The 25,242-nt window shown below is 39.8% G+C and overlaps 1 protein-coding gene across 6 annotated transcripts in view; it reads left to right on the top strand.

Annotated features, from left to right (window-relative positions):
• TTC17 (tetratricopeptide repeat domain 17) overlaps positions 1–25,242 on the top strand; it is a 116,418-nt gene that overhangs the window by 85,770 nt on the left and 5,406 nt on the right. For 5 of the 6 annotated variants that reach the window (XM_044919476.1, XM_044919475.1, XM_044919473.1 and 2 more), the window contains 3 exons: positions 3,741–3,861; positions 6,282–6,441; positions 7,428–7,511. In XM_044919476.1, the coding sequence (XP_044775411.1) occupies positions 3,741–3,861; positions 6,282–6,441; positions 7,428–7,511 (365 nt within the window). Of the gene's footprint in view, positions 1–1,728; positions 1,764–3,740; positions 3,862–6,281; positions 6,442–7,427; positions 7,512–25,242 lie in introns of those variants that run through there. The other variant, XM_044919477.1, reaches the window with a different exon arrangement.

The following is a 25,242-nucleotide window of genomic DNA, read 5'->3' as shown; positions in this document are numbered from 1 at the left end:
AAATATCATTATGGAAATGAAAATTTCATTAAATAGTAAATGTAATGAAATCATAAAAGTAGAAAATTTAGATGAATATTTATATACTTTCCAGGTGGAAAAGGACTTTCTAAGGCAGAGAGAAAAAAACTCTGGCACCAGAAAACACCATAAAATAGAAAGGCAAAGGACTGAAACGAAGTATTTTTGAAGAATATTTATATTTCTACAGACTGTGTGATAAGCACAGATTATCAGTATCTTTTAAAGAACACCTACAGGGACACCTGGGTGGCTTAGTCAGTTGAGTGCCTGACTTCGGCTCAGGTCATGATCTCAGGGCCCTGGGATCGAGCCCCACCTTGGGCTTCCCGATCGGCGGGGAGTCTGCTTCTCCCTCTCCCTCTGCCCCTCCCCTCCCACTAGCATGCTCTTTTTCTCTCTCTCTTGACTAAATAAAATCTTTTAAAAAAATAAGAACACCTACAAATCAGTATGAAAAATACAGCATTTCAGTAGGATATGTGCAAGTACAGAGACCGTTCGCCAAATACACACGTACAATTGGCCACTGAACATGTGACAAAATGTTCAGCCTCCCTAGCAATCAAAGATAGGCAAACACAGACAGCAACATGCCATTTTTGCTTCTCAAACTGTCTTTAAATGTGCAATACACAGAGTTAATGAGATGAGTTTTGGGATCGTCTGACCATATATAGCAGAAAATTTAAAAATATACCAACAATTTTACTTCCAATAATTTACCCTAGGTAAATCATCTTATAGGTGCCAAAGACAGAAGTGCAAAGATTGATCATGGGGTCGCTTATCATAATAAAAAATTTTAAACCACCTAAATGTTGGTAATTGCCTAAATAAATTACATAATGTCCATGCTATGTACTGTGCTGCCAAGACGCTTATAATTTAGTAAGTGAACAAAAGCAGTTTATAAAATAGCAGGTAGAATACTTCAGTTTTTGTAAAATAGTAAATATACTGTATTATGATTACACTTGTTCACATTTCCGTATCTCTACAATTGAGATACATCTTACACATGATGATATTTTACACAATAATTGGCAGTATTTTTCTTTCTTACACCATATAAAATAATGTACACGTTACAGCTTATGACTGCTTAGATTTGATGAAATAAGCTAAAATAAACAAGTACATAGAAACAAGTATAGAAGAGAATATACCGAAATGTAAGTGGTCGTCTCTAGGTGCTGATAGGGATATGTGTGATTTTTTATTTTCTTCTACATGCTTTTCCATTTTCTAAATCATTTATAATAAGTCTATATTACTTTTACAAACAAAAAGTAAAAATTTCTTGTAAAAGTGAAATTTAAAGCTTGGTATGGTTTGAGATTCTAGAAAAGCACTTAAGTGGTTTTAAGTGGATTCAAGTGGGTGGGCCCACGGAGGGCACTGAATGTACTTGTAGATGACATCAGGGAACTACTTACTGTCACTATATGAAAAATTCTAAGGCTTGGAAGAAATGACAGGTGGCCAGAGAGGTTCAGTATCCTGGTTTTCAAATAAATCTGGATTCTCTTCACTACCAAGAGATAAGCTTCATGATAAATCCTGACAAAGTTCTAAAGCAAATTATAAAACAGATAGATTGTAAGCCCATGGGGAAGAGTGGAGATCAATAAGGACCACTGTAGATTTACTAAGAATTAGTAAAACTAATAATGCATAACTAATTTCATTTCCTTTTTTGGCGAGGGCTACCAGACTGGAAGACCAGAGAAGTGCCATAAACACAATGTAACTAGATTTCAGCAAAGCATTTAACAGAATCTCTTAGGATATTCCTGTGTGAACAAGATGGGGAGATGTGGGCTCAGAGGCTCCCCATGGCCTACAGCATGAAGTCCAAACTTCCTCGTGTGGTGTATGAGCACCCAGCCTGTCTCTAGCCTTCATGCTGTTATTTTTCTGAACCAGCCGTGCTTTTATTTTACCCCTTGCCTTTGCACATACTGTTCCCTCTGCTTGGAATGCCCCCCTGCCACCTCAGCAGTGCTAAAAGATCACTCATCCTTAAACTTCAGACTCTACGTGCCTTCCCTTCCTTAGTACCTTCAGGCAGAATTAGTTGCTCTCACCTCCGTGCAGTTGTCCTATACTTTCACTCTGGCACTCATCCTGTTGTATCCTAGGATTTATGATTACCTTCCTCACTAGACTGTGAACTCAACGGCAGGCCCCTTCTGTATTATTCCCCTCTGTATCCCTAGTGTCTCAACACAGTTCCCAGGCCCTTATGATAGATGCTCAATAAATGTTGTTCAAGTGAATTTCTTTAAACATAATAGAAAAATGAGCCTTATTGTTAAACTTACGGTTTAATTCTTTCAGTTATTCATTTAAACAGGGTTTATTTGGGGTGCCTGGGTGGCTCAGTCGTTAAGTGTCTACCTTCGGCTCAGGTCATGATCCCAGGGTCCTGGGATCGAGCCCCACATCGGGCTCCCTGCTCGGCGGGGAGCCAGCTTCTCCCTCTCCCACTCCCCCTACTTGTGTTTCCTCTCTCGCTGTGTCTCTCTCTGTCAAATAAATAAATAAAACCTTAAAAAAATAAAATAATAAAATAAAAAATAAGCAGGGTTTATTTGAAACTCTTCCAAACTGTTCTTTTCTATTTTATTTAAATCTAAAGCCCTGCTTATACCTCAAACAGTTTTCTGTTATTGGTAAATTCCTACATTATAAAAAAGTCACACAGAACGAAAGTTCTCCTTCCTGCCCACTCATTCTATTGTAAGTCCTCCAGAAGACCCCTTCCCAGACAAGATTTAGTTCTGTTTTTTTCTTGGGGGCTCAATCTAAGTGAAGGGCCTACACACAAAAGGTAGTACTGTGAAGTGTGTCCATTAACAGAGCGCTAAAAGCCCAATATAGCTTTAAATACATGGTGATTAGAAGCATACTTGTTAGACTCAGATCTGGATCTGGATCCTGGCTCTGCCATGTACTAGCCAGGTGACCTTGGGCAAGTCACTTGATCTCTCTGAGAAGAGAGATTTTTTTCCATCTGAGAAGTGAGTCTGTGGATGTAAAGCACTTAGCACAGGACCTGAACACACAGTAAGTGCTCTGGACATAAATGATAACCTTTCATTATCACCATTATTCCCCATCTGCTGCTTTTCTCTACAACAGTGGTTCTCTACCAGGAGTGATTTTGTCTTCCCAGGGCACACTTTGGTTGTCACATCTGGGGGAGGGTGCTACTGGTTCTATAGGGTAGAAGCCAGGAATGCTGCTAAACATCCTCCAATGCACAGGACAGCCCCCACGACAAAGCATCCTCCAGCCCACGACGTCAGTACTGCCAGGATGAGAAACCTTGCTTTAGCCATAAATGCTTTTCCTAAGTTGGAGTTATCTTTATAAAATCAAAATGGAGAGGGGTAAAAATGAAATTTGGTAAGATGTTAACATTGAAGAATATCTTAGCTCTTATCTTATGTTGATCAGTCTTAAATCCAATGGACTCATTTATTTTTACTTCATCATCTGTCTTTGAGTCTAAGACTTTACTCAGATAATCTTACTGCCTTTGCTGTGAATGACAAGAATTTAATTCTCTAGATGATAAAAATCCTAAAGACTAGAAGAATGACTGGAACCTCCAAACACACCAGCCTGGGTGAAGTAATCACCAGCACCTAGGACACTGTGGGTTCTCTTCCTTTACAGTTATGTCCATTGATGACATACTTTCCTTCTAGGAAAAAAGCGTGACTACCAGAGTCTGGGATGGCCCAGCCCAGACGAGTGCCTCAAACTCCGCTGGGTAGAGCTGACTGCCATCGTGAGTACCTGGCTTGCAGTTTCTTCAAAAAACATTGAGTGAGTATCTTAAACCTCTCCCTCCTTCATGGCCTTTGTGTTCCAGCGAACCCGTTGGGCCTCCGCTGACTTCAGGGATGCCCTTCTTTGTCAGCAGCTATTAGAAGACTCGGCCTTTTTAGGCTTGGTGGTTCCGAGGATGACCATTGCTGACCACAGGCCACAGGTGGGCACAGCCCATTGTACTGAAACAGCGAATGTGCCTTGCCTTCTTAGTGCCTTCCCCCGCGCTCTGTAAGCTCTCCTGAAGTGTGTGACTTACTTAGAGTGGAAGACTGGATCCCTCTTTATAGAAACACCTGTGGTTTATCACTAACATTGTGTACTTAAAAAGGGAGCCAGAGCATATCCATGTTTACGAACACCCAGCAAGACACCAGCTGAGCAAGACTGCCCCTCTGATAACTTTTTCCTCCCTGAATGCTCATTCTCTTTTGCTGGCTCCTTTCTACCCTTTAAGTGTTGGAGTTCCCCAAGGTTTACCTCTCAGCCTTCTTATCTTAGAATCCCTCTTAGTCAGACTGATGTACTCCCAGAACGTCTGTCACCACCAATATATTGACAGCTCTCAAATTCGAATCTCCAGGTCAGATTTTTCTTCAAATTCCTCAACCCATCTGTCCGGTTACCTACCTGGCCTCCCTGCCTCAATACCTCTGAGACACCTCAAGCTCAGGAAAACCAAACTCATAATTTTCTTGTCCACTCTCCTTCCAAAAAATCATTGTTCTGTGTGTTTTCTGCTTCTTTTTTATTTAAAAAAAAATTTTTTTTTAAGATTTTATTTATTCATTCAAGACACAGAGATACAGAGAGAGAGAGAGAGCACGAGCAGGGGGAGAGGCAGAGGGAGAATCAGGCTCCCCGCTGAGCCAGGAGCTGGATGTGGGGCTCGATCCCAGGACCCTGGGATCATGACCTGAGCCGAAGGCAGATGCTTAACGACTGAGCCACCCAGGCGCCCCTGTTTCTTATTCTTAGTAGATAGCTCTAGCAGGGCTTCGGCCAGAAACCTGGGAGTCGTCCTTAATGATCCCTTTCCCTTAGATACTCAGATCTGGTCTGTTACCCATTCTTACCCCATCCACCCTCTGAGTATTTTTCAAAGCCGTCAGCTCTTCTCTGTCTCCATTGCTGCCCCCTTAAACCAGATCCCCATCATCTCCATTTCCATTCACTCAGTAGCCTCCTAGCTGGGCCGCATGCTTTATTCACTCTTGACTCTATTCTGCCCCTTCTCCCTACAGTACTCAGACTCCTTCCTCAAATACAAGTCAAATAATTCTTAAAATGCTCTAATAACTTATTGCTCTTTACCGTGGTCCACAAAGCCCTTCGTGATCTGCTGCTACGTGTCTTTCCATCCTCACCACCCTCCCTCCTGTCGGGCCCTTAACACCGGTGTCCCTTTGCGTGCGGTGATGTGCTCACCACCTTTTTCCCACCTGGTTTGTTTACACTCATCCTACTGGTCTTGACTTGAATCTTACTTCTCAGGGAACCCTTCACTAACCACCCCCTTCCTCATATATACCCCCCCATAGTGTACTGACATTGTACCTTGTTTTCCTCTTTTATAACATCTGTAATAACTTAGTCACTCACAAGACCACAAGCACCATAACAGCAGGGATTGGGTATGTCTTGTTAGTTATTATAGCTCTGGTGTGTGACATGTAGTAGGCTCTGAATAAATAATGAATGAATGTTTGCCTAATATATATGAGCGCTTTAAATAGTTAGAAATAAAATTTGACCATGCCAGTTTGCCATATCAGCATATATGGTAGTGTATAACATTTAGCCTGCATATAGCAGGAAAATGACCACTTTGGGACTACAAAAGGGAGTTAACATCTTATGCATAGATATATTGACCAGCTACATCTGTTTAAAATGTACTGTCTAAACTTGAGGTCACTTTTTCTGTGGGGTGGGCTTCTGTGCATAAAGGGGAAGTAAAAGATAGGAACCACTTGTGGGTATTTATCACTGAAAAAGAAATTTTTCCCTGAACAAAGAAATCCTAGAATAAAACCTGCCAGGTTCAAAACTTCCCCAGTGAGAAAAAGTGGCCAATGGCAGTGACCAAACCAGACACCGTGGTGCGTAGAAAGGAGGCAGCTTGAGTGGACCAGGAAATCACTGAGTTCAGGACTCAGATTCCAGCACTGCTCCTTTGACCTGGGGTATGATCTCTGCTCATACATTCAACAAACAGTTATTGCCAGGCACTGGATCCTTGCACCTGTAAAATGAGAGATCAGACTAGATCACTTCTGAGGTCTCTTCAGTCTGTGAGTCTGTGGTTCCAGACAGTCCTAGGAACATAGTGAAGTTACGATCAGCTGATTATTCATACTCTTGCTCCCTACCCACTCAGGTTTTCCGTGGCTAATGTGGCAATGTCCATTTTTCAGCATCACAGAACACATCGACTTTGCCACTCCAATACAGCAGCCAGCGATGGAGCCTCTTTGCAACGGCAATCTCCCCACGAGCATGCACACCCTGGACCACTTGCACGGGGTCTCCAACCGGGCCAGCCTTCACTACACGGGTGAGAGTCAGTTAACAGAGGTGAGTGCTCAGCTTTATTCAGCCTGTCTATAGTTGTTAGTGCCACAGTGATGATGCAGCTCATAGCAGAAAGCCCAGTGGCCAGGCCATATTTTTTTGTCTTTTTTCAGCTGGCTGTCATCTTGGTGACTTTAGGCCAGGCCTAATTTCTTTCAGGCCCTGGGATTGAGTTTATGCTTTTCTTTTAATGGCCAGGAAAGTTTAATTCTGATTCACTCCTCAAGGTGGGTAGCATTCTGCTTGCCATCAGACAGAGGCTCTTGTAAGAATTACTTAGGGCAGCTTATTCTCCTGTTGGCATTCTTAAGAAGGCAAGGAAGGTGAGCAGACTTGGCATATACCTAGCAAACAGCATGCCAAGAAGAACAATTGGAGAAACATACCACAAATGTCCAAGAATAGAGGATTTGTTAAATAAATGTTGTATAGATATAAGATAGTATACAATGGAGCGCTCAAGAAAAATGTAGTAGAAATACATTTATTGACATGAAGAAATCTTCATATTATGTGAAAATATAGGTGACAACAAGAAAAATGTAGTAGAAATACATTTATTGGCATGAAGAAATCTTCATATTATGTGAAAATATAGGGGACAATATGCAGTGTGATCCCATATTCTGTGAGAGAAGTAATATGTGTGTATACATATTATTTCAGAAGAATACCTGAGAGATCAGTATAAAGATATTAGCAGTGGTTGCATCTAGGTGACAAGATTATAGATAGTTTTAACTTTCTTTATTTACTCTGTTTTCTAATGTTGCTGTGATGAATGTGTTTTACATGTCTGTAGTTTTTGTTAAGTGGAAGGGGACGGAAGGGACACTCTAAAGGCTTCCACACATCTTGACCAGCAGGACCACAGCACGTACCCCAGAGCAGCCACTGCTTTTGGGCTCTAGTGTCCAACTCAGCGTCAGCAGCGTCACCTAGATCCTGCTCCTTTCATTGCTCTCACCTGCCATCTTTCCCTGCACCAGGTACTGCAGAATCTTGGCAAAGACCAATATCCACAGCAGTCACTCGAACAAATTGGCACGCGAATTGCCAAAGTTTTGGAAAAGGTAAGTCACCCTGTAGGAAAGCTGGAAACTACCATTCGTCCACCTTCTAACTTTCCCGGGTGATTTGCCACGAAGTGGCTCTAACCTCTTCCGTGAGTTACGCAGCACTTAGTAGCTAAAGGGAGGACATGAAATAACCCATCACTAAAAGTTTCCATCACTTTTCCATTGCTTTTTCCATCACTCAGTTAGTAGTACTCTTTGTGGCGGCCTTGCTTACCTCCCGTGGTGAAACCTACCTCATCAGTTTTGTCCTCTTTACTCCAGCGTGGGTACATGGAGATGGGGTTCCTGGCAACCATGGAGTCACAGTATATGACATAAGTCAGGTGTCCTTCTGGTGGAGAAGAGTAGTTGGCATTTCAGATTGTGGATGGGAAACACAACTTTAAATATCTTCTTCTCTTGAAATGATGAAAGAAAATATCTGCAAAACTGCATTTTCATAGAGCCTAGAGGACATAGAACAGAGTTTCTAAGACTGTTCATCTGTTTCTGTGTGATATTTATGTAAAGAGGGGGTTTTATAAAACTAAAATTAATTACTTTATGGTTAGGTATCTTTCCACTTTATTAGCATGTAATGTTAAAGCGGTACTATAACCTAGTGATTGAGAGAATCACCTCGGCTTCCGGCACGACATGACAGTATGGCAGGAATAGGGAAGTCATGGCAGTTTTAAAGAGAGGAAACGGGAAGGACGTAGCAGTCACTGTTCCCTGTCGATTCTGGACCCTGTCTGGCCATATGTCACCAGTTCCCATGATGACTTGCATTACAAGGAATATTCCTTGATTATGGCCCATTTTGGTTTCCTGGGCTTGGTTCCCTAATCTGCTTCTCTGCTCCTGACCCTTCTCTCTGAGTAGTCTTTCCTTTTCTGTAAGAAAGGCCTGGGTTGGCAGTTGAAGAACTCACTCATCTTGCCTCCCACCTCTCTGTCCCTTGTAGTCCACGCTGGCACAACCCCTTTAAAAGACTTTGTAGACCTTTGGGGCGCCTGGGTGGCTCAGTTGGTTAAGCGACTGCCTTCGGCTCAGGTCATGATCCTGGAGTCCCTGGATCGAGTCCCGCATCGGGCTCCCTGCTCGGCAGGGAGTCTGCTTCTCCCTCTCCCACTCCCCGTTTGTGTTCCCTCTCTCGCTGTGTCTTTCTCTGTCAAATAAATAAAATCTTTAAAAAAAAAAAAAAAAAAAAAAAGACTTTGTAGACCTTCAAATTATAAGTCACTCCAGACAGAACCCACACCCCAAATCTCTTCAAGAAGGCCCCTGTCTACCTTGAATGTGAGTCCAGGGTGTAAATACCCTTAAGATTTTTAGACGCTTTTTGTCTGAGAGAGCCTTATGAGGCTTACATCTACCTTCTGAGGCGGGAGTAACAAAGGGTCCTACTGCCATGCTTCCGATTTGAGCTTGACCCTGAGGCCATAGTTTTACTGGTAACATTCTGGATTTTTTTTTTCTTTTCTTTTTTTTTTTTTACTTTAAAACCTCATGCTGATTGGAGAAGCTGGTAGTTGAAAAACTTTCATTTTCTAACCTGGCAAGTCCCAGCTTAAGGCATTTTTTCTAAATTCTGCTTGAAAACTGCACAGTTTCTTGTTTAAGTTCTCTCTCTTTTAATGCCCTACTAGAGGATTTTTCAAAAAGCCCGTCACTTTCAGTATTCCTCTTGGAAGTCTTCCTAGCCAGATCCACAACGCGGTTAGGTATTTTTGCTGTACTCCAAGGTACAGCCTCACCGTTTGTTTTGCCAATAGGTAAGCCTGCCCCTTCTCCAGCCTCCAACAGTGATTTCCTCCGTGCTTTTCCAGCCTCCGTTAAGTCTCACTGATGCTCAGCAGTTGTATTCAGCCCAGTCCTAGAACACCACAGGTTCTAAGTTTCTATTACGGCAGCACTCCATTCTGAATACCAAACAGTATTTCAGTTATCCACTTCTGCCTCAGAAACCAGCCCAGAATTTACTGGCTTCTGACAAAACCGTTATTTGCTCAAGATTGTGCAGTCTGAGCTAGACTCAGCTGGGCATTTCTTCTGGTCTCACTTGGAGTCGCTCATGCTACTGCAGACATGTAGAGACTCGCCTGGGACTGGCCACTGAAGAAGCTTTCAGTCGCATGTCTGATGCATCCGCTGGAGTGGCTGGGATAGCTGGGGCACAGCTGGGAAGCTCTGTCTCGGGAGTCTCTCCGGCAGTGTAGCTGGCCCTTTCTCCGTGGTGGCTCGGGGCTCCACAAGGGGGAAAGCAGAAGCACGCCGGCCTCTGAGAGCCTTTGCGAGCCTACGCGTGGCCAGAACTGCAGTGGCACCACTCTGTCCAAGCGAGTGCCAGCGCGCCTGCTCAAAGCCAAAGGCAGGGGAAACGTCCTGCGTCTGCTAGTCATGACAGAGAATACATGGCCCATCTTTAACGCACCGTGGGTCCCTCCAGAGGAGCAGCGGGGCTGACAGCATCTCAACAGAGATGGTAGAAACCAGAGGCCAGTGTAACAACATCTTTCACGCTGGAAGAAAAAAACTGCAAGCCTAGAATTTTATACCAGCAAACATGTCCTTCAAATACTAAGGTGAAATAAAGATGAGTTCAAAGAAACGAAAATTCAGACAATCTGGCACCAGTGGGCCTGCACTGAAATAATAATTAAAGAAAGTTCTCAGGAAGATATCCCAGATAGAAATATTGACATGCAGGAGGGACTGAGGAACACCAGGAAGACAAATGTGAATGAACGGTAGCTGTACAAAATCATACCTGCAGGACCCTGAGGCGCCGCACTTTTACGTTATCACTAAAATCCACGGTAACAATAACAGATGATGAGAGGGAAGTAAATGGAGTTTAAAAGTTTTAAGGTTTAACTGGTATCAGCCAAGTACTAAAGTAATAATTTGCATGGGACTGTGATAAGTAAAAATACAGTTTTAAGCTCTAGGCTAACTACTAACAATGGTTTTAAAATGTAATTTAACAGAAGGAAAATGGAATAATATAAAACATTTGATTAATCTAAAGAAAGTCAGGAAAGGAAAAGGCACATAAAAATAAAACACAAATGGTAAAATAGGAAGTATAGATCCCAAGCATATCAGTAGTTAGGTAAAAAAAGTTATATAATTTATGCATTTAGTATAGAATGGATTTTTTAAATTCAACTATATGCTGCTTATAAGAGAAACACTTTAAATATCAGGCACAGAAGTATTGAAAGTATGAAGACGGAAAATAGTATACCATGCAAACAATAAAAAGTGATAGAGCGATACTCTCATCAGAAAAAATAGACTTTGGGGCACCTGGGTGGCTCAGTCGTTAAGCGTCTGCCTTCAGCTCAGGTCATGGTCCCAGGGTCCTGGGATCGAGTCCCACATTGGGCTCCCTGCTCAGCGGGAAGCCTGCTTCTCCCTCTTCCACTCCCCCTGCTTGTGTTACCTCTCTCGCTGTGTCTCTCTCTGTCAAATAAATAAAATCTTTAAAAAAAAAAGAAAAAATAGACTTTGAAGCAGGAAGCACTAACTAGCATTAGAAGAGCTAAAAGAAAAAGATTGGTAATGGCAAATGTTGGAGATGCTGTAGAGCAATCAGAACTCTCATGTGTTGGCAGTGGAACTATAACAGTACAGATATTTTGGAAAAGTTTGGTTGTCTATTAAAAAGTTAAGCATATATGATACAGGAATTTTACTGGTAGATATTTATCAAAGAGACATGAAAATACATGTCCACAAAATACTTGTTAAAAAATGCTCACAGCAGATTTATTCATAATAGCCAAAAAAACAGTGAGGTGCCAGTCAATAGAAGAATGGATGAGCAATGGTGTATTTACACAATGGGTACTAATTATACTAATGGATTCAGCAAGAAAGATCCAACATCCATATTGATGAATCTCAAAAATACTATGCTAATAAAAGAAACTGGACACAAAAACATGCATAGTATATGATTCCCAACTATATAAAATTCTGAACAGGAGAACTCACCTATGGTGTTAGAAATGGTGGGAAACAACTTGAAAGGACTTTCTAGAGTGTTGGAAATTTTCTGTGTCTCTAGTAGTCAAAAGTGAATGTTTTACTTAAGATCGGAGCATTTCTCTCTATGTAAATTATACCTGTTTTAAAAATGAAGGTTAAATAAAGATTTTAGACCGTCAGAAACTGAAAGATGTTACCAGCAGACTTGCACTAAACATCACTAAAGGAATTTCTTCGGGCAGAAAGAAAACTCCTGGCTGGAAACAGGAAAGAGCAGAGAGCAACAGAAAGGGTAAATATTTTTTTTTTTTTTAAAGATTTTATTTATTTATTCATGAGAGACAGAGAGAGAGACAGAGGCAGAGGGGGAAGCAGGCTCCCCGCGGAGCAGGGAGCCCGATGCGGGACTCGATCCCAGGACCCTGTGATCATGACCTGAGCCGAAGGCAGACGCTTAACCGACTGAGCCACCCAGGCGTCCCAGAAAGGGTAAATATTAAGAGTAAATATAAATGAGTATGACCGTACAAAGTAATAACAGTAGTATCTTCTGATAGGAAAATGCAACAGCATCAGGTATGAGTCCTTATTTAGTCCAGGGACCGTTCTCTGCCTGCCACACTTTGCTGCCAAGTCACAGTTCAAGTGCAAGGGAACAAGTCAAATGATGTATTGTGGGAACTATCCTGACTTAGATGTCCCAAGTTCCATATAAAAACCAGTATCTTTTGTGATAGCCCCTTAAGTCCTGGAAAGGGCATAGCTATTTACAAGAACCATGGCACTCAGAAGCTCAAAACTGGCTTTCCATGAGGTGTTTAGAGTTTATTTCCAGTTCTCCTCATCCAGATACAATTTACCAACTGAGGTCATTTTTACTATAAGCTACCTTGCCTGTAAGAGAACATTACCCCTTTATTAGGTTTTCAGGAAAACAGAGCTAGAAGCTAGAACCATTTCCACTGTGGGCTCACAGACCAACCTCCATGACCTTGAGTTACTAACTTTAATACAACAACTCTCAGACTTCAGGGTCCACCAGAATCACCTGGAGGGCTTATTAGACTTAACAGATTGCTGGGCTTCCTGAGTTAGTAGGACTGGGGTTGGGCTTGAGAATGGACATTTCTAGTAAGCTGCTGGGTGATACTGCTGGTATGAAGATCACATTTTGAAACCACTGCCTTAGAAAATGACAGTGATGACAAATAAAGCACGCCTTTCTCATTTATTACTCACAGAAGAACAAGGATGTCCATATCCTCTTTGCTTCCAACTTTAAAATAGTCGTTATCCTTTGTTATTTCTTCAAAAGCCCAAGGAGTTTTTAGTTTGCATTGCCATTAATTATCACTAAGTGTCCGCAGATGACATTGGTCAGTCCCCATGTGAGGGTTAAACCCTCAGGGTGCTGCCCCAGGTTGCAGCTGAGGTTGCTTCCACATGAGCTGCTCAGAAACCTTTGCCACCCCAGATGTGCACCGTACTGTGGCCATTTCCAGTGTAGCCAGTTTGTGTGCCAACTTGCCACCTAGCCCTTTTCAACCTGTGTGCTGGTGCAGAGTAGTTCTCCCACTTCTGTCCCCCACTCCCCCAGCTAGGGGCTCAGGGTCACCGCTCCATGCTGATTAGATCTGTGGCCAACCCAGTTTTGGTCAGAGCCAACCCAGCTACTCCACCCTCTTGTCTATTGCAGCCCCGGTCACAAACACAGAGTCCAGCTCGAGTCTCTTTCCCACCCCTTGCCAAGCATCAATGCCTAGTTTGACCCAAATGCATCAGCTACCCCAAGGCAATGTCATTCTTGCCAGCCGGCCCACTTACAGCTGCACTTCTGGTCAGTTCCATTTCATAGACAGTGGGGAGGGGAGGAGTGGGCTGTTTCTCTCGGCATAAATTTGTCTCCAGCTTTCATCTAGTCCCACAGTGGAAAGATTTATCCTCTATCACACGATGTCAAACTTTTGCCATCAGACTCTGAGAAAGTTGGCCCCCCACTGAGACTTGAGTCTCATCTGCATCTCCCTGGGCATTCTTTTATGTCACAGTGCCTTGGCCACATTGAACCAAGGATATGAAAGTCCATTCTGCTGCTGCTACAACTCGGCAGTATCCACTGTCAGTGGATTCCTGGCCAGCTAGATAAATATTTTATACTCGCACAACTCAGGGCACTTGTGGTCTTGCCTTCACTCAGAAGGATAGAATAGGAAACCCAGTAAGCCAGCCACGCGGCTTTTCACGTGTTTTCCAAGAATTCCCAGAGCAGGGGTGCCTGGGTGGCTCAGTCGTTAAGCGTCTGCCTTCGGCTCTGGTCATGATCACAGGGTCCTGGGATCGAGCCCCGCATCAGGCTCCCTGCTCTCCCACTCCCCCTGCTCGTGTTCCTGTTCTCGCTATCTCTCTCTCTGTCAAATAAATAAATAAAGTCTTAAAAAAAAAAAGTTCCCAGAGCAGTCTGGCAGCAGTCCCGGGGACAGTTATCTGCCCCTTATCTGCCCCTTCCCCCAAATGACAGCTCAGGGGTAAGGGATCAAGACCACATGAGTTGAGTGTGGGGACAGCCCTGGTTTAGAACTCGCAAGTTCCATATAGGAACCAATAACTTTTACGAGAGTCTGGTGGGCCTAGAGTCCAAGAATTCCAACAAGGGCCAAGAAACGTCACACTCGGGAATGGTCACAGTCCTTGCAGTCCACTGTAGTTTAGTCAGGTCAGCTTTACCATAACTGTGTTGGCTGGTAACATGGCTGACATTCTACCTTTGTTAGGTTTCCAGGGGAACACAGCTAAAAGATTCACATGAGATTAATTTTCCCATGAGTACACATGGGCAGGTTGTTAGGTTTTAGCATTATCAGGGAAGTAGTAAAATTAATCATTTGTATTTTTAGTCTGGAATAATTTAAAGATGCATATTGTAGTTTCTAGGCTAGTCATTAAGTTAAAGAATGTATAGTTAAGGAAGAATGGAATAATAAGAAAACATTTGATTAATTCAGTAAAGAAGCAAGAAAGGAAGACAAAAGGAATATAAAATAGAAATATATGTTATATGTAAAATATAAAAATGGGTAAAATAAAACAGAAATAGTAAAGTGATAGAGATAAGCACAATATGTCAGTAATGACAATAAATACAAAGGGACTAAATATTCCAATTAGAGTACCAACATTATCAGACTGGGTTAAAATACTGAACCCAATTATGTACTGTTCACAAGTAACGCACTTTAATATAAAATATTAAATAGTTGAAATTAAACAGATGGGAAAAAGATATATAAATACTAAACAAAAGAAAGCTGGTTTAACTATACTAACATCAGACAATGTGGAATTTAAGGGAAGAAGAATTACTACAGAAAAAGACAATTCATAATAATAGAGTGGTCAGTCCACCAGGAATATAGAAAATTGTAAATCTGTATGTAACCAATAAGATAATTTCAAATAAGGCAAACATTAAACATTGGCAGATCTATACAGAGAAACAAATGAGTCTACATTGAGTCTACAATCATAATAGATGTCAACCTCTCTCAGTAGGTGATAGAACTAAGCAGACAAAAAAAAGTAAAAATATAGATCATCTTGCTAAAAAACAAATTTGACCTAACATATTTATATAATGTTGCATTAAACTGTGACATAATTCTCATTTTTTAAAAAAAGCATATGGCTCAGTTGGTAGAGCATGCAACTCTTGATCTTGAGGTTATGAGTTCGAGCCCCATGTTAGGATGGAGCCCACTTAAGATAAATTTTTTAAAAATGCACGTGGACCATTTACCGTGTTGATCATAAGCTGAGTCATAAATTAAAATATTGAAATAATATGCAGAGTATATTTTCTGACCATAGTGGAATTAAATTTAAAAAATAAAAATCAGAAGCAAAAGGAAAGATGGAAGATCCTCAGCAATTTTGGTGACATTAAGCAGTACACCTCTATGTAACCCATGGGTCAGTGAAAGCCCAAGCAAAATTAGAAAATATTTTGAAATGAATGGTAACAAAAATAAAGCCTGTCAAAACTTGTGGGAATGCAGCTAAAGCAGTGCTTGAGGGAAGTTTATAGCCCTTAAATGGATATATTAGTTTAAAAAAAAAAAAACAAATCAGTGACCTATGCTTTAATCTCAAAAAGCTAGAAAAAGAACAAATCAAAACTACAGTGAGATATTTCTTGCCAATGATACTGGCAGAAATTCAGAAATTTGATAGACTCAGTGAGGCTGTGGGGAAATTGGCACTGCTCTTCATACATTGCTGGTGGAAAGGCAAAGTGGAATAACCTTTATGGAGAGAAAATTGACTACATCTAGCAAAATTATACATTCATTTACCTGTGTAGCCAGCTTTCAGGAATCTTTTCTAAAAATACACTGGCAAAAAAATTAATACAAAAATACCTATGAATAAGGCTGTTGATTGTAGCCTCATTTGTAATAGCAGACTGGAAACAACCCAAATGCCCAACAGAAGGAGACTGATTAAATAAAAACTCATCCATGGGTGTTTATTGGGTGTGAACATCCACACAATGGAGTCTTTTACAGCTGTCAAAAAGAATGAAGACAATTTCTGTAAACTTCTATGAAGTAATCTCCAGGATATAGCCAGTGAAAAAAAGGAAAAGTGGAGAAAATCATCTCTCTGATTACAATATTTTGTTTTTTTAAACAATGGCAAGGTGGGGGATGTATGTAGAGAGAAACAGATATTTTAAAATGGAAGAGTAACTTTTAAAAATACTTGTAAATGGTTTTCCGTAGAGGGAAGAAAGAAATTGGATGGGAAAGACTGGGCATAAAGCTAGTTGTCCTTGAATCTACATTGTCCTTTCTACTTGACTTTGAAAACAAATATTTTATATAATTACAAAACAAATTTTAATAAGGCAATTCCTAATTAAAAGTAAAATTAAGTGAGCCCAACTGTGTATTCAGTTGGTGGTATAACCACATCAAGAGGAACTATTCCAAGTGACTTTAAAAGACAATTATTTGACTGCCTCCCTTGATGGGATTTACCCTAAGCACAAAAGAAAACCTTATTCGTTTTCAGTAATACTATCGTTAATAATACTGATATTGTTCTGAGGCTGTAGGTGTGTGCAATGCAAAATAAACAAGTAATTTTGTTGGTGATGTTGAGAACTAGAGTTTGGGTACAGGTGAAGGACATAAAAGTGTGAGAATGATGATGTTAAGTAAATGTCTGTAGTCGTGAATTAGAAATAATAGCAAAACTTTCTCATGTATTTACACATTTCCTAACTTTATTTGATGAAAAGACTAGTATCAGTGAGTAACCCAGTATTGGTAAGCACACTTTGTGCCTAGATATTGATGTTTAGATACCATTTTCCACTAAAAGGAACCAGAATTCCTTGGAGAAATGGCTTCTACCAAGTCTGGGAAAGCAAAGAGGCTCTGACACAAAGTTTGTGTCAGAAGAACTCAGAGCCAACTGGAATATGCTTCCATTGGCCAAAGATGGAACACTTTGAGCAGCAAAAATCAACAAAGCAACTGAGTGGGTGGAACACATCACATATATTAAGCGATATTTAAACTCCCAAATTCACTATGAGGATTTGGTCTTGGAGGATGCATGGGAACAACTTAGTTTTTTGTTTTGTTTGTTTTTTGGTGGGTTTTTTTTTTTTAATATAAAGAGAAAATAACAAATATGTTTCCTTCCTTTCTAAATGAACTGTACTTTGGGGTAAATGATTCATTGATGAGAAAAAATCTCTTTATAGGAATATTCCAACCAGTAAACTAGAAATGATAGAATATTACAGTTTTGCTGCTCCTAATTAATTTATGGCAGTGATCATCACTCACTGCTAACTTCACAAATACACCCAGACACTGTGTGGGGTACCGTTGGACGTTCACATTACCACCTGTGAAGTGTTTTGCCACCCTCCCTCCTCGGTAAGTCAAATCTGAGGCCAGTCAAGCCTCTGACTACCAACTAATGGGAAATACAGGGGACAAAGGAGCATGTTAGATGACTCCTGGGATACCATCAGCAGAATCCAGTCAGTGGAAAACAACAGGATGAATAACCCCATTTCTTCTACAGAAATGTTAAAAAGTAGATGAAGATGAACCCTAGAAATCAAGAGACTTACAGAACACATTAACCAATGGCAACATACGGACTTTATTTAGATTATGATTCAGATTACAAAAGCAGAACGAACCTGCATAAGACAACCAGGGGAAACAGGACTATTGATGATATTAAAAAATAATTTTCAATATTTTAGGCAAGCTTTATTAATCTTATGTTTTAATCATGAGTTTTTATCTTTTAGAGGTACACGCTGGAAAACTTACTGATGAAATTATATGAAGTCTGGGATTTGCTTCAGATTAATATGGATGAGGGGTTAGAGAAAATCAGAAGTGACCATGAGTTGATAAGTGCTGAAGCTGGGCAATGAGTGCATGGAAGTTCTTATACTATTGTCTTCTTTTGTATATATTTGAAATTTCTCATTATAAAATATTTTTTAAATGTTATCTCAAAGATGAGCAACCAAATAGCATATCAGAAATGAGGAAGTTAAAAAAACAAATTGACACATCTTAAACTAAAAATATATTTGGGGGCGCCTGGGTGGCTCAGTCATTAAGCGCCTGCCTTCGGCTCAGGTCATGATCCCAGGGTCCTGGGATCGAGCCCCGCATCGGGCTCCCTGCTCCACGGGAAGCCTCCTTCTCCCTCTCCCACTCCCCCTGCTTGTGTTCCTGCTCTTGCTGTCTCTCTCTCTGTCAAATAAATAAATAAAATCTTTAAAAATAAATAAATAAAAATATATTTGTTTAGGTTGAATACTCATTGGGTGAATTAGACACAAATAACTAGTGAATTGCGAGCTTTGTGTATAAAAAATTACCTAAAATATTATAGAGACAAGAGATAAGTGAATCAACAGATTCAGGAAGCGTGCTATATTCCAAGCTGGATAAATAAAAAGAATTCCATGCCTAGCTACATGATAGTAAAACAACAAAGACAAAGGTATCTTAAAAGCATCTGTTTCATTCAGGGTACTGTCAGGAAAACAGAAACGACATTAGGTAATTGAGAAGAGCAAACTGAAGGTAGAGAATGGATTACATTGTTGTGGGAGGGCGAAAAAGAAAAAAAAGGGAACACGTGACTGGTAAGCTAGAGATACCAACTGTTGGGCCTGGCTCCCACCCCTAGGGATGAGAGAAACAGGCAGGCAGTGGGGTTTTCAAAATCTAAGCGTTCACAGGCGGAGTTCTGGCAAGCGGGAGTTCTGGCTTCTGAAGAGGGAGCCAAGCCTGGCTGCTGAAGGGATGCAGTGAGGCTGGGTCTGGGAGTGGCAAGGCTGTTGCTCAGATGACAGTGACAGGTGCAACACGCAGACAGGAAGAGAAAAGCCCCTTCTCCCCCTTGCCTTCCGGTCTGCTAGTGTGCACGTTTGCAGACCCCAACAAGAAGCCTGCTGGCGAAGGAGAACTATGGTTTGCAGAGTTCCAGCCACGGTACCACAGAGCAGATTATATAATTTTGGATTTGCATCTGACCACTTAATAAAGACCACAACATGCATGCACGAATTTATTCATCAACAAATATGTAGCAAAGGCCTACTGTGTACCAAATACTTTTTAAGTGCTTGGGATAAATCAGTGAAGAAAAATTTAGACAAAGATCTCTGCCCTTATGGAGACAGAAAGGACAGATTACAGAGGAATGATGGTTAAAATGACAGCCTGTTTCTTACAGCAACTATCTAAGCCAGATGATAGTTTTGAAAGCATACTGGGCCCCCCTAGAATTGTGTACCTTACAATGAGAGAAGAATAAAGACATTTAAAGATAACTGGGAAAAGTTTACTACCAAGAGTCTTACCTAAAGGAACTTCTCTATATGAAAGCCAAAGAATTGTCTGAGACAAAAGATTTGCTAAGCAGATAAAATGATACAGGCATGCAAACCCAAACAAACATGTCTGTAGAAAATGATAGTTTGTGGGATTTTTAAGAGAAATGGCTAAACTGAAATACTGTACAAAACAATATACATTTGAGGGTGGGATGATTCTAGTTAAGATGTTCAAAAGGCCTCTTAACATTTAGGAGGAATGAATTAACACATTGCTTGGACTTTGCGTTAAATACTGAGTAAAGATTTAAGGTTAACCATTAAAAAGAATGCACAAATCCCAAATCTTTGAGGATAAAATAATGAAGGTAGGAAGGGGAGGATCAAAAAAAAAAAAAATGCAAGAAGTGGAAAAAAAAGGAAAAAAGCGTTTAAGGATCAGACCAACAGCAACAAAAAATGATAAGAACAAATAGAAGCCAAGAAGTAAACAATCTTTTTTTTTTTTTTAAGATTTATTTATGTATTTGACAAAGACACAGCGAGAGAGGGAACACAAGCAGGGGGAGTGGGAGAGGGAGAAGCAGGCTTCCCTCAGACCAGGGAGCCCAATGTGGGGCTCAATCCCAGGACCCTGGGATTATGACCTGAGCTGAAGGCAGGCACTTAATGACTGAGCCACCCAGGCGCCCCCCAGAAGTAAGCAATCTCAAAAGCAATCTGTAATAAGGGGCAGGGCAAGTTCAGTTTCTTTAATAAAAGTATTCAAATTATCTCTCTTCTTGAGTGAGTTTTGTTGTGTCTTTAAAGAAATTTGTCCACTTCATCTAAGTTGTTGAATTTATTAGCATGAAATTGTTCATAATATTTTTTTTTCTCATTCTGCTAACATCTGTAGGATCTGTAATAACATATGCTGTCATAATTCTGATGTTGGTACTTTGTATCTTTTCTCTTTTTTTTTCCTGATCAGACTGACTAGAAATTTATCCATTTTATTGATCCTCTCAAAGAACCAAGAACTCAAGGTTTTGGATCCATTGATTTTTCCCTGTTGTTTTTATTTTCTCCCTCATTGATGTCTGCTCTTACCTTTACTATTTCCTGTCTTCTGCTTCTTAGGATTTAATTTGCTGGGGGTTTTTTTAGTTTCTTTATGTGGAAGCTTAGGTTATTGATTTGATCCCTTGCTTTTCTAAGGTAGGTGTTTAGTGCTAAAAGTTCCCTCTAAATTCTGTTTTAGTCGCATATCACAAATTTTGTGTTTTCATTCAGTTTTTTTTTATTTTATTTTATTATGTTAGTCAACATACATTACATCATTAGTTTTTGGTATTTTCATTCAGTTTAAAATGGATTATAATTTCCCTCCTAATTTCTCCTTTGATCTCTAAGTTATTTAGAAGTATGTTATTTGGGTTTCCAACTATTGGGCATTTTCCAGATCTCTTTAATTGATTTCTAATTTAATTTCATTGCAGTAAATGAACATAGTTTGTGTGACTTAAATTCTTTTGAACTTATTCAGACTTGTTTTATGACCCAGAAAATAATCTGTCTTGGTAAATGTTCAATGTACATCAGAAAAGAACACTACTACTGTTAGAGTATTTTAGAAATGTCATTTAGGTCAAGTTGTTTGATAATATTGTTCATGTCTTCTTTATCTTTACTCATTTTTTGTGTATTCTGTTATTGAGAAGCATATTGAAATCTACAGCTATAATTCTGAATTTGTATATATTTTATTTTCTATCAGTTTTTTATTCTTGCATTTTTAAGTTCTATTATTAGGTGCAGAAATCAATGAAACAGAAACCAAAGGTAGAAGAGAGATCCACAACCCAAAAGTTGTTTCTTTGAAGCACTAGTCAGACAGAATTAATCAAGAAAAAATAAAGCACAAATAACTAATATTGAGGGAAAGGGGAAGCAAAACTACAGCTAAAAAGATAAGAAAATGATACAATTATGCCAATAAATTTGAAAACAAATTGAAGACAAATTTCTAGAAAAATGTAATTATCCAAATTCATTTGGGTATCAGAACTCAAATAAATTGAAGCAGTAGGTTAAAAAAAAATCTTCTTACAAAGAATATAAGGTGTATTTATTTTAAATATGACTTTTACCAAACTTTTAAGAAATACACCATCTCAATATAAACAGACTCTTCTGGACAGCAGAAAAGGGAACAACTTTCCAGTTAATTGCTTGAGACAAGACTAGTGTAACCTTGAAAACAAAACTAGACAAAGACATTATGGGAAAGAAAAATTACACTCTAAGCTCACTCACAAACGTAGGTATCAAAACCGTAAACCAAGGGGCGCCTGGGTGGCTCAGTCATTAAGCATCTGCCTTCGGCTCAGGTCATGATCTCAGGATCCTCAGATCAAGCCCTGCATCGGGATATCTGCTCTGCGGGAAGCCTGCTTCTCCCTCTCCCACTCCCCCTGCTTGTGTTCCCTCTCTCGCTGTCTCTCTCTGTCAAATAAATAAAATCTTAAAAAAAAAAAAAGCCAAATTTTAACAGACTAAATCCAACAGCATATATTTTTCTTTTACAGGATGCACCTTTATCAAGTTGAGTTTATCCCAGAAATACAAAAATGGTCTAACTTTAGGAAGACTCTGTATTTCATCAACCAAATTAAAGGCTTAAAATTATGAAATTATTTCAGTAGATTGTATTTGATAAAATGCAATACCATTCATGATGTAAATTAATGCAAATTAAGCATAGACAGGACTTCCTTAATCTGATGAGAAGAATCAACAAAGTATTACAGCAAAGATTTTTTTTTTAAAGATTATTTATTTATTTATATGACAGAGACGGAACACAAGTAGGGGGAGTGGGAGAGGGAGAAGCAGGCTTTCCGCGGAGCAGGGAGCCTGATGCGGGGCTCGATCCCAGGACCCTGGGATCATGACCTGAGCCGGAGGCAGACACTTAACGACTGAGCCGCCCAGGCACCCCACAGCAAAGATGATTCTTAATGGGGAAATATTTAAAATAATTCTTCAAAATCAGGAAAGAGAATGCTCACCATCACCACTTTTTTCCAAATTTGTACCAAAAGTCCTAGCAAGTACAGTAAATTAAAAAAAAATTATTGTCCTAAGTATTAGGAAGAAAAAAACCAAAATATTATTCAGAAATGTTGTGATTATCTACATAGCAACCCCAAAAGAATCTACAAATTTTTAGAAATAATATTTTTATCAAGATAGCTGCCTGTGAAGTCAATAAAAATAAGTTGCATTTCTATACAGCAGCAAAAAGTATTTGAAAACACAATTTTCAAAGTGTATTTCCATCGCTACAGAAATATAAAGTTCCCAATAATAAATCTAACAAAAAATTTGTAAGCTCTGTCTGCACAAAGTGATACAACTCTTTTGAAAGGCATTTTAAAAGACCTAAATAGAGAGAGATATAATGTTCATGGATAAGACGACACACATCATAAACATGTCAGTGTTCCCTAATTTGATTTATGGAGTCAATGCTACTATAATAAAAATACAAGTTTGGTTTTCTTTATGGTACTTGAAAAGCAGACCTTTATATGGAAGGGTAAGGAATAGACCTAACACTCTTGAAAAAAATAAGGTTGTGAGAATTACCTTACTTTTATGAAAAATTATAAAACAAGCCATAATGCCGTGTGCTCAAGGATAAACAGAAATAATGACAAGCGGAGACTACATAGAAAGTCCCGAGGCAGACTCTGACATACACTGGACTGTGGAAGATCAGCTGGGAGAAGGGGGATTTTGCAGGAAGCTGTGCTGGGGCAATTGCTGAGCTCATTCATCCTAACCTCACAGCTTACACAAAAAAGGAATTCCATTTGAATTAAGGATTTGAGTATGAAAAACAAAGCCTTAAAAATTAGAATAAAATGTGGGAGATGATCTTTCTGGCCTTGGAATAGAAAATGATTTCTTAAGATACTAAAGCACTAACTAGAAAAGAAAATGTGAATAAGTTCAACTACATTAAAGTTTAAACTTTTTTTAATTAAATGCATTTTTTAAATGAAAGAGAGATAAGCCAGAGTGAGAGAAAGTATGTGTAACACATTCAACCTACCAGGACTGATAGGCAGAACATATAAACAAATTGATGAGAAAGATAAATAATAAAATAGGTACATAAAAGATATTAACAGACCCTTCACTGAAAGAAGATGTGTGTGGCCAATAAACTCAAGAAACAATTTCAGTCTCACTAATGATCAGGAAATGCAAACCAAGCCCGCAGTAAGATGCTGTTTTACCCCCACCGATGACACCAAGAATTAGAAAGGCTACAAAGCAAGAAGCACTTTTAAACATTAATGGGATTGTAGATTGTTACAGCACCTGTAAGGAACAAGTTAGCATTCTCGTGTTCTGTTGGACCTTTGCATATCTTGTGAACCAGCAATCCTACCCCTAGGTATCTACTGTAGACTGGAGAAACTGCACATTTATTTGCAACAGAAAACTTAAAAACGGGAAATAACTCAGAGCCCCCATCTACAGAAAATGGATAAATACATTATAATATATTCACTTAATGGACATTTAATTGTGCAGCAAGGAAATTGAATGAGCTAAAGCTACACACAGTATGGATGGATTTTAGAAATAGAGTGTTCAGTAAAAACTTCAAGTCCCAGAAGACTCCTTACAGTGCTAGACCACTTTTATAATGCACGGGATGAAGTACACTAAGTATTATATTGTTGAAGCAAATATGTGTGTGTGTGTGTGTGAGAGAGAGAGATGGAACAGTGTTTTAAAAAGCAATGGAGGGCCACCTGGGTGGCTCAGATGGTTAAGCATCTGCCTTCGGCTCAGGTCATGATCCCAGGATCCTGGGATCAAGCCCCACGTCAGGCTCCTGGCTCAGCGTGGAGCCTGCTTCTCCCTCTCCCTCTGCCTCTCCCCCTGCTCATGCTCTCTCTCTCTTTCTCTCTCTCTCTCTCTCTCTCTCTATATATATATATATATATCTGTGTCTCAAATGAAAAATAAAAATCTTTAAATAAAAAAAATTAAAAAGCAATGGAATAACAAACAGCATTTAGGATGGTGTGTGCCTCTGGAGAAAAGGCAAGAGGCTAGACACTTAGGTGGCTGGCTGCAGGTTCATTCTTCACTAGGGTGGCAGCTTCTGGGATATTTGTTACTTTATGTTTTACAGCCTAGGTGTATATTTTTATATAATCGTGTTATATGTATATATAATTATATAAATATGTTCTTTTGTATGTGTGAAATATTGGCATTAAAGATAATTTGAGTTTTAAAAAAGAATCCTTTTGAGAAACCAGTCAAAAGGACCAAGTCACTAAGAAGGGGGAATAAGTCAGGCAGCCTCAGATTTCTTTGCAGCCACCAGGCAATGGAACAATGCCAACACATTATTCAAGGAAAGAAAGAATGAGCCAGCTGTCCTTCAGGTATGAAGGCTGCAGACAGAAAGTTTTGAACATGTCTGTTAGTTTGCTAGGGCTACCGTAACGAAGCACCACAGACTGGGTACTTTAAACGGTAGAAGTTTGTTCTCTCACATTTCTGGAGGCCACAAGTCTGAGATCCAGGTGCCGACAGGGTGGGTTTCCTCTGAGACCTCCCTCCTTGGCTGCCGATGGCTAGCCTCTTGCTGCCTCTCCACAGGGTCATCCATCTGCACACAGGACCCTGACGTATCTCTTCCTCTCCTGTAAATCCTTCATATAAACCCAGTCTTATTGGATTAAGCCCTCACACTGATGGCCTCGTTTTAATTTAATTACCTCCTTAAAGACCTTACCTCCAAATACAGTTACATTCTGAGGTATGAGAGGCTGAGATTTCAACATATGT

Source organism: Neomonachus schauinslandi, chromosome 11 (genome assembly GCF_002201575.2).
Source record: "Neomonachus schauinslandi chromosome 11, ASM220157v2, whole genome shotgun sequence".
In the NCBI taxonomy this organism is placed as follows: Eukaryota; Metazoa; Chordata; class Mammalia; order Carnivora; family Phocidae; genus Neomonachus; species Neomonachus schauinslandi.
This window is presented reverse-complemented; position numbering and strand designations above follow the sequence as displayed.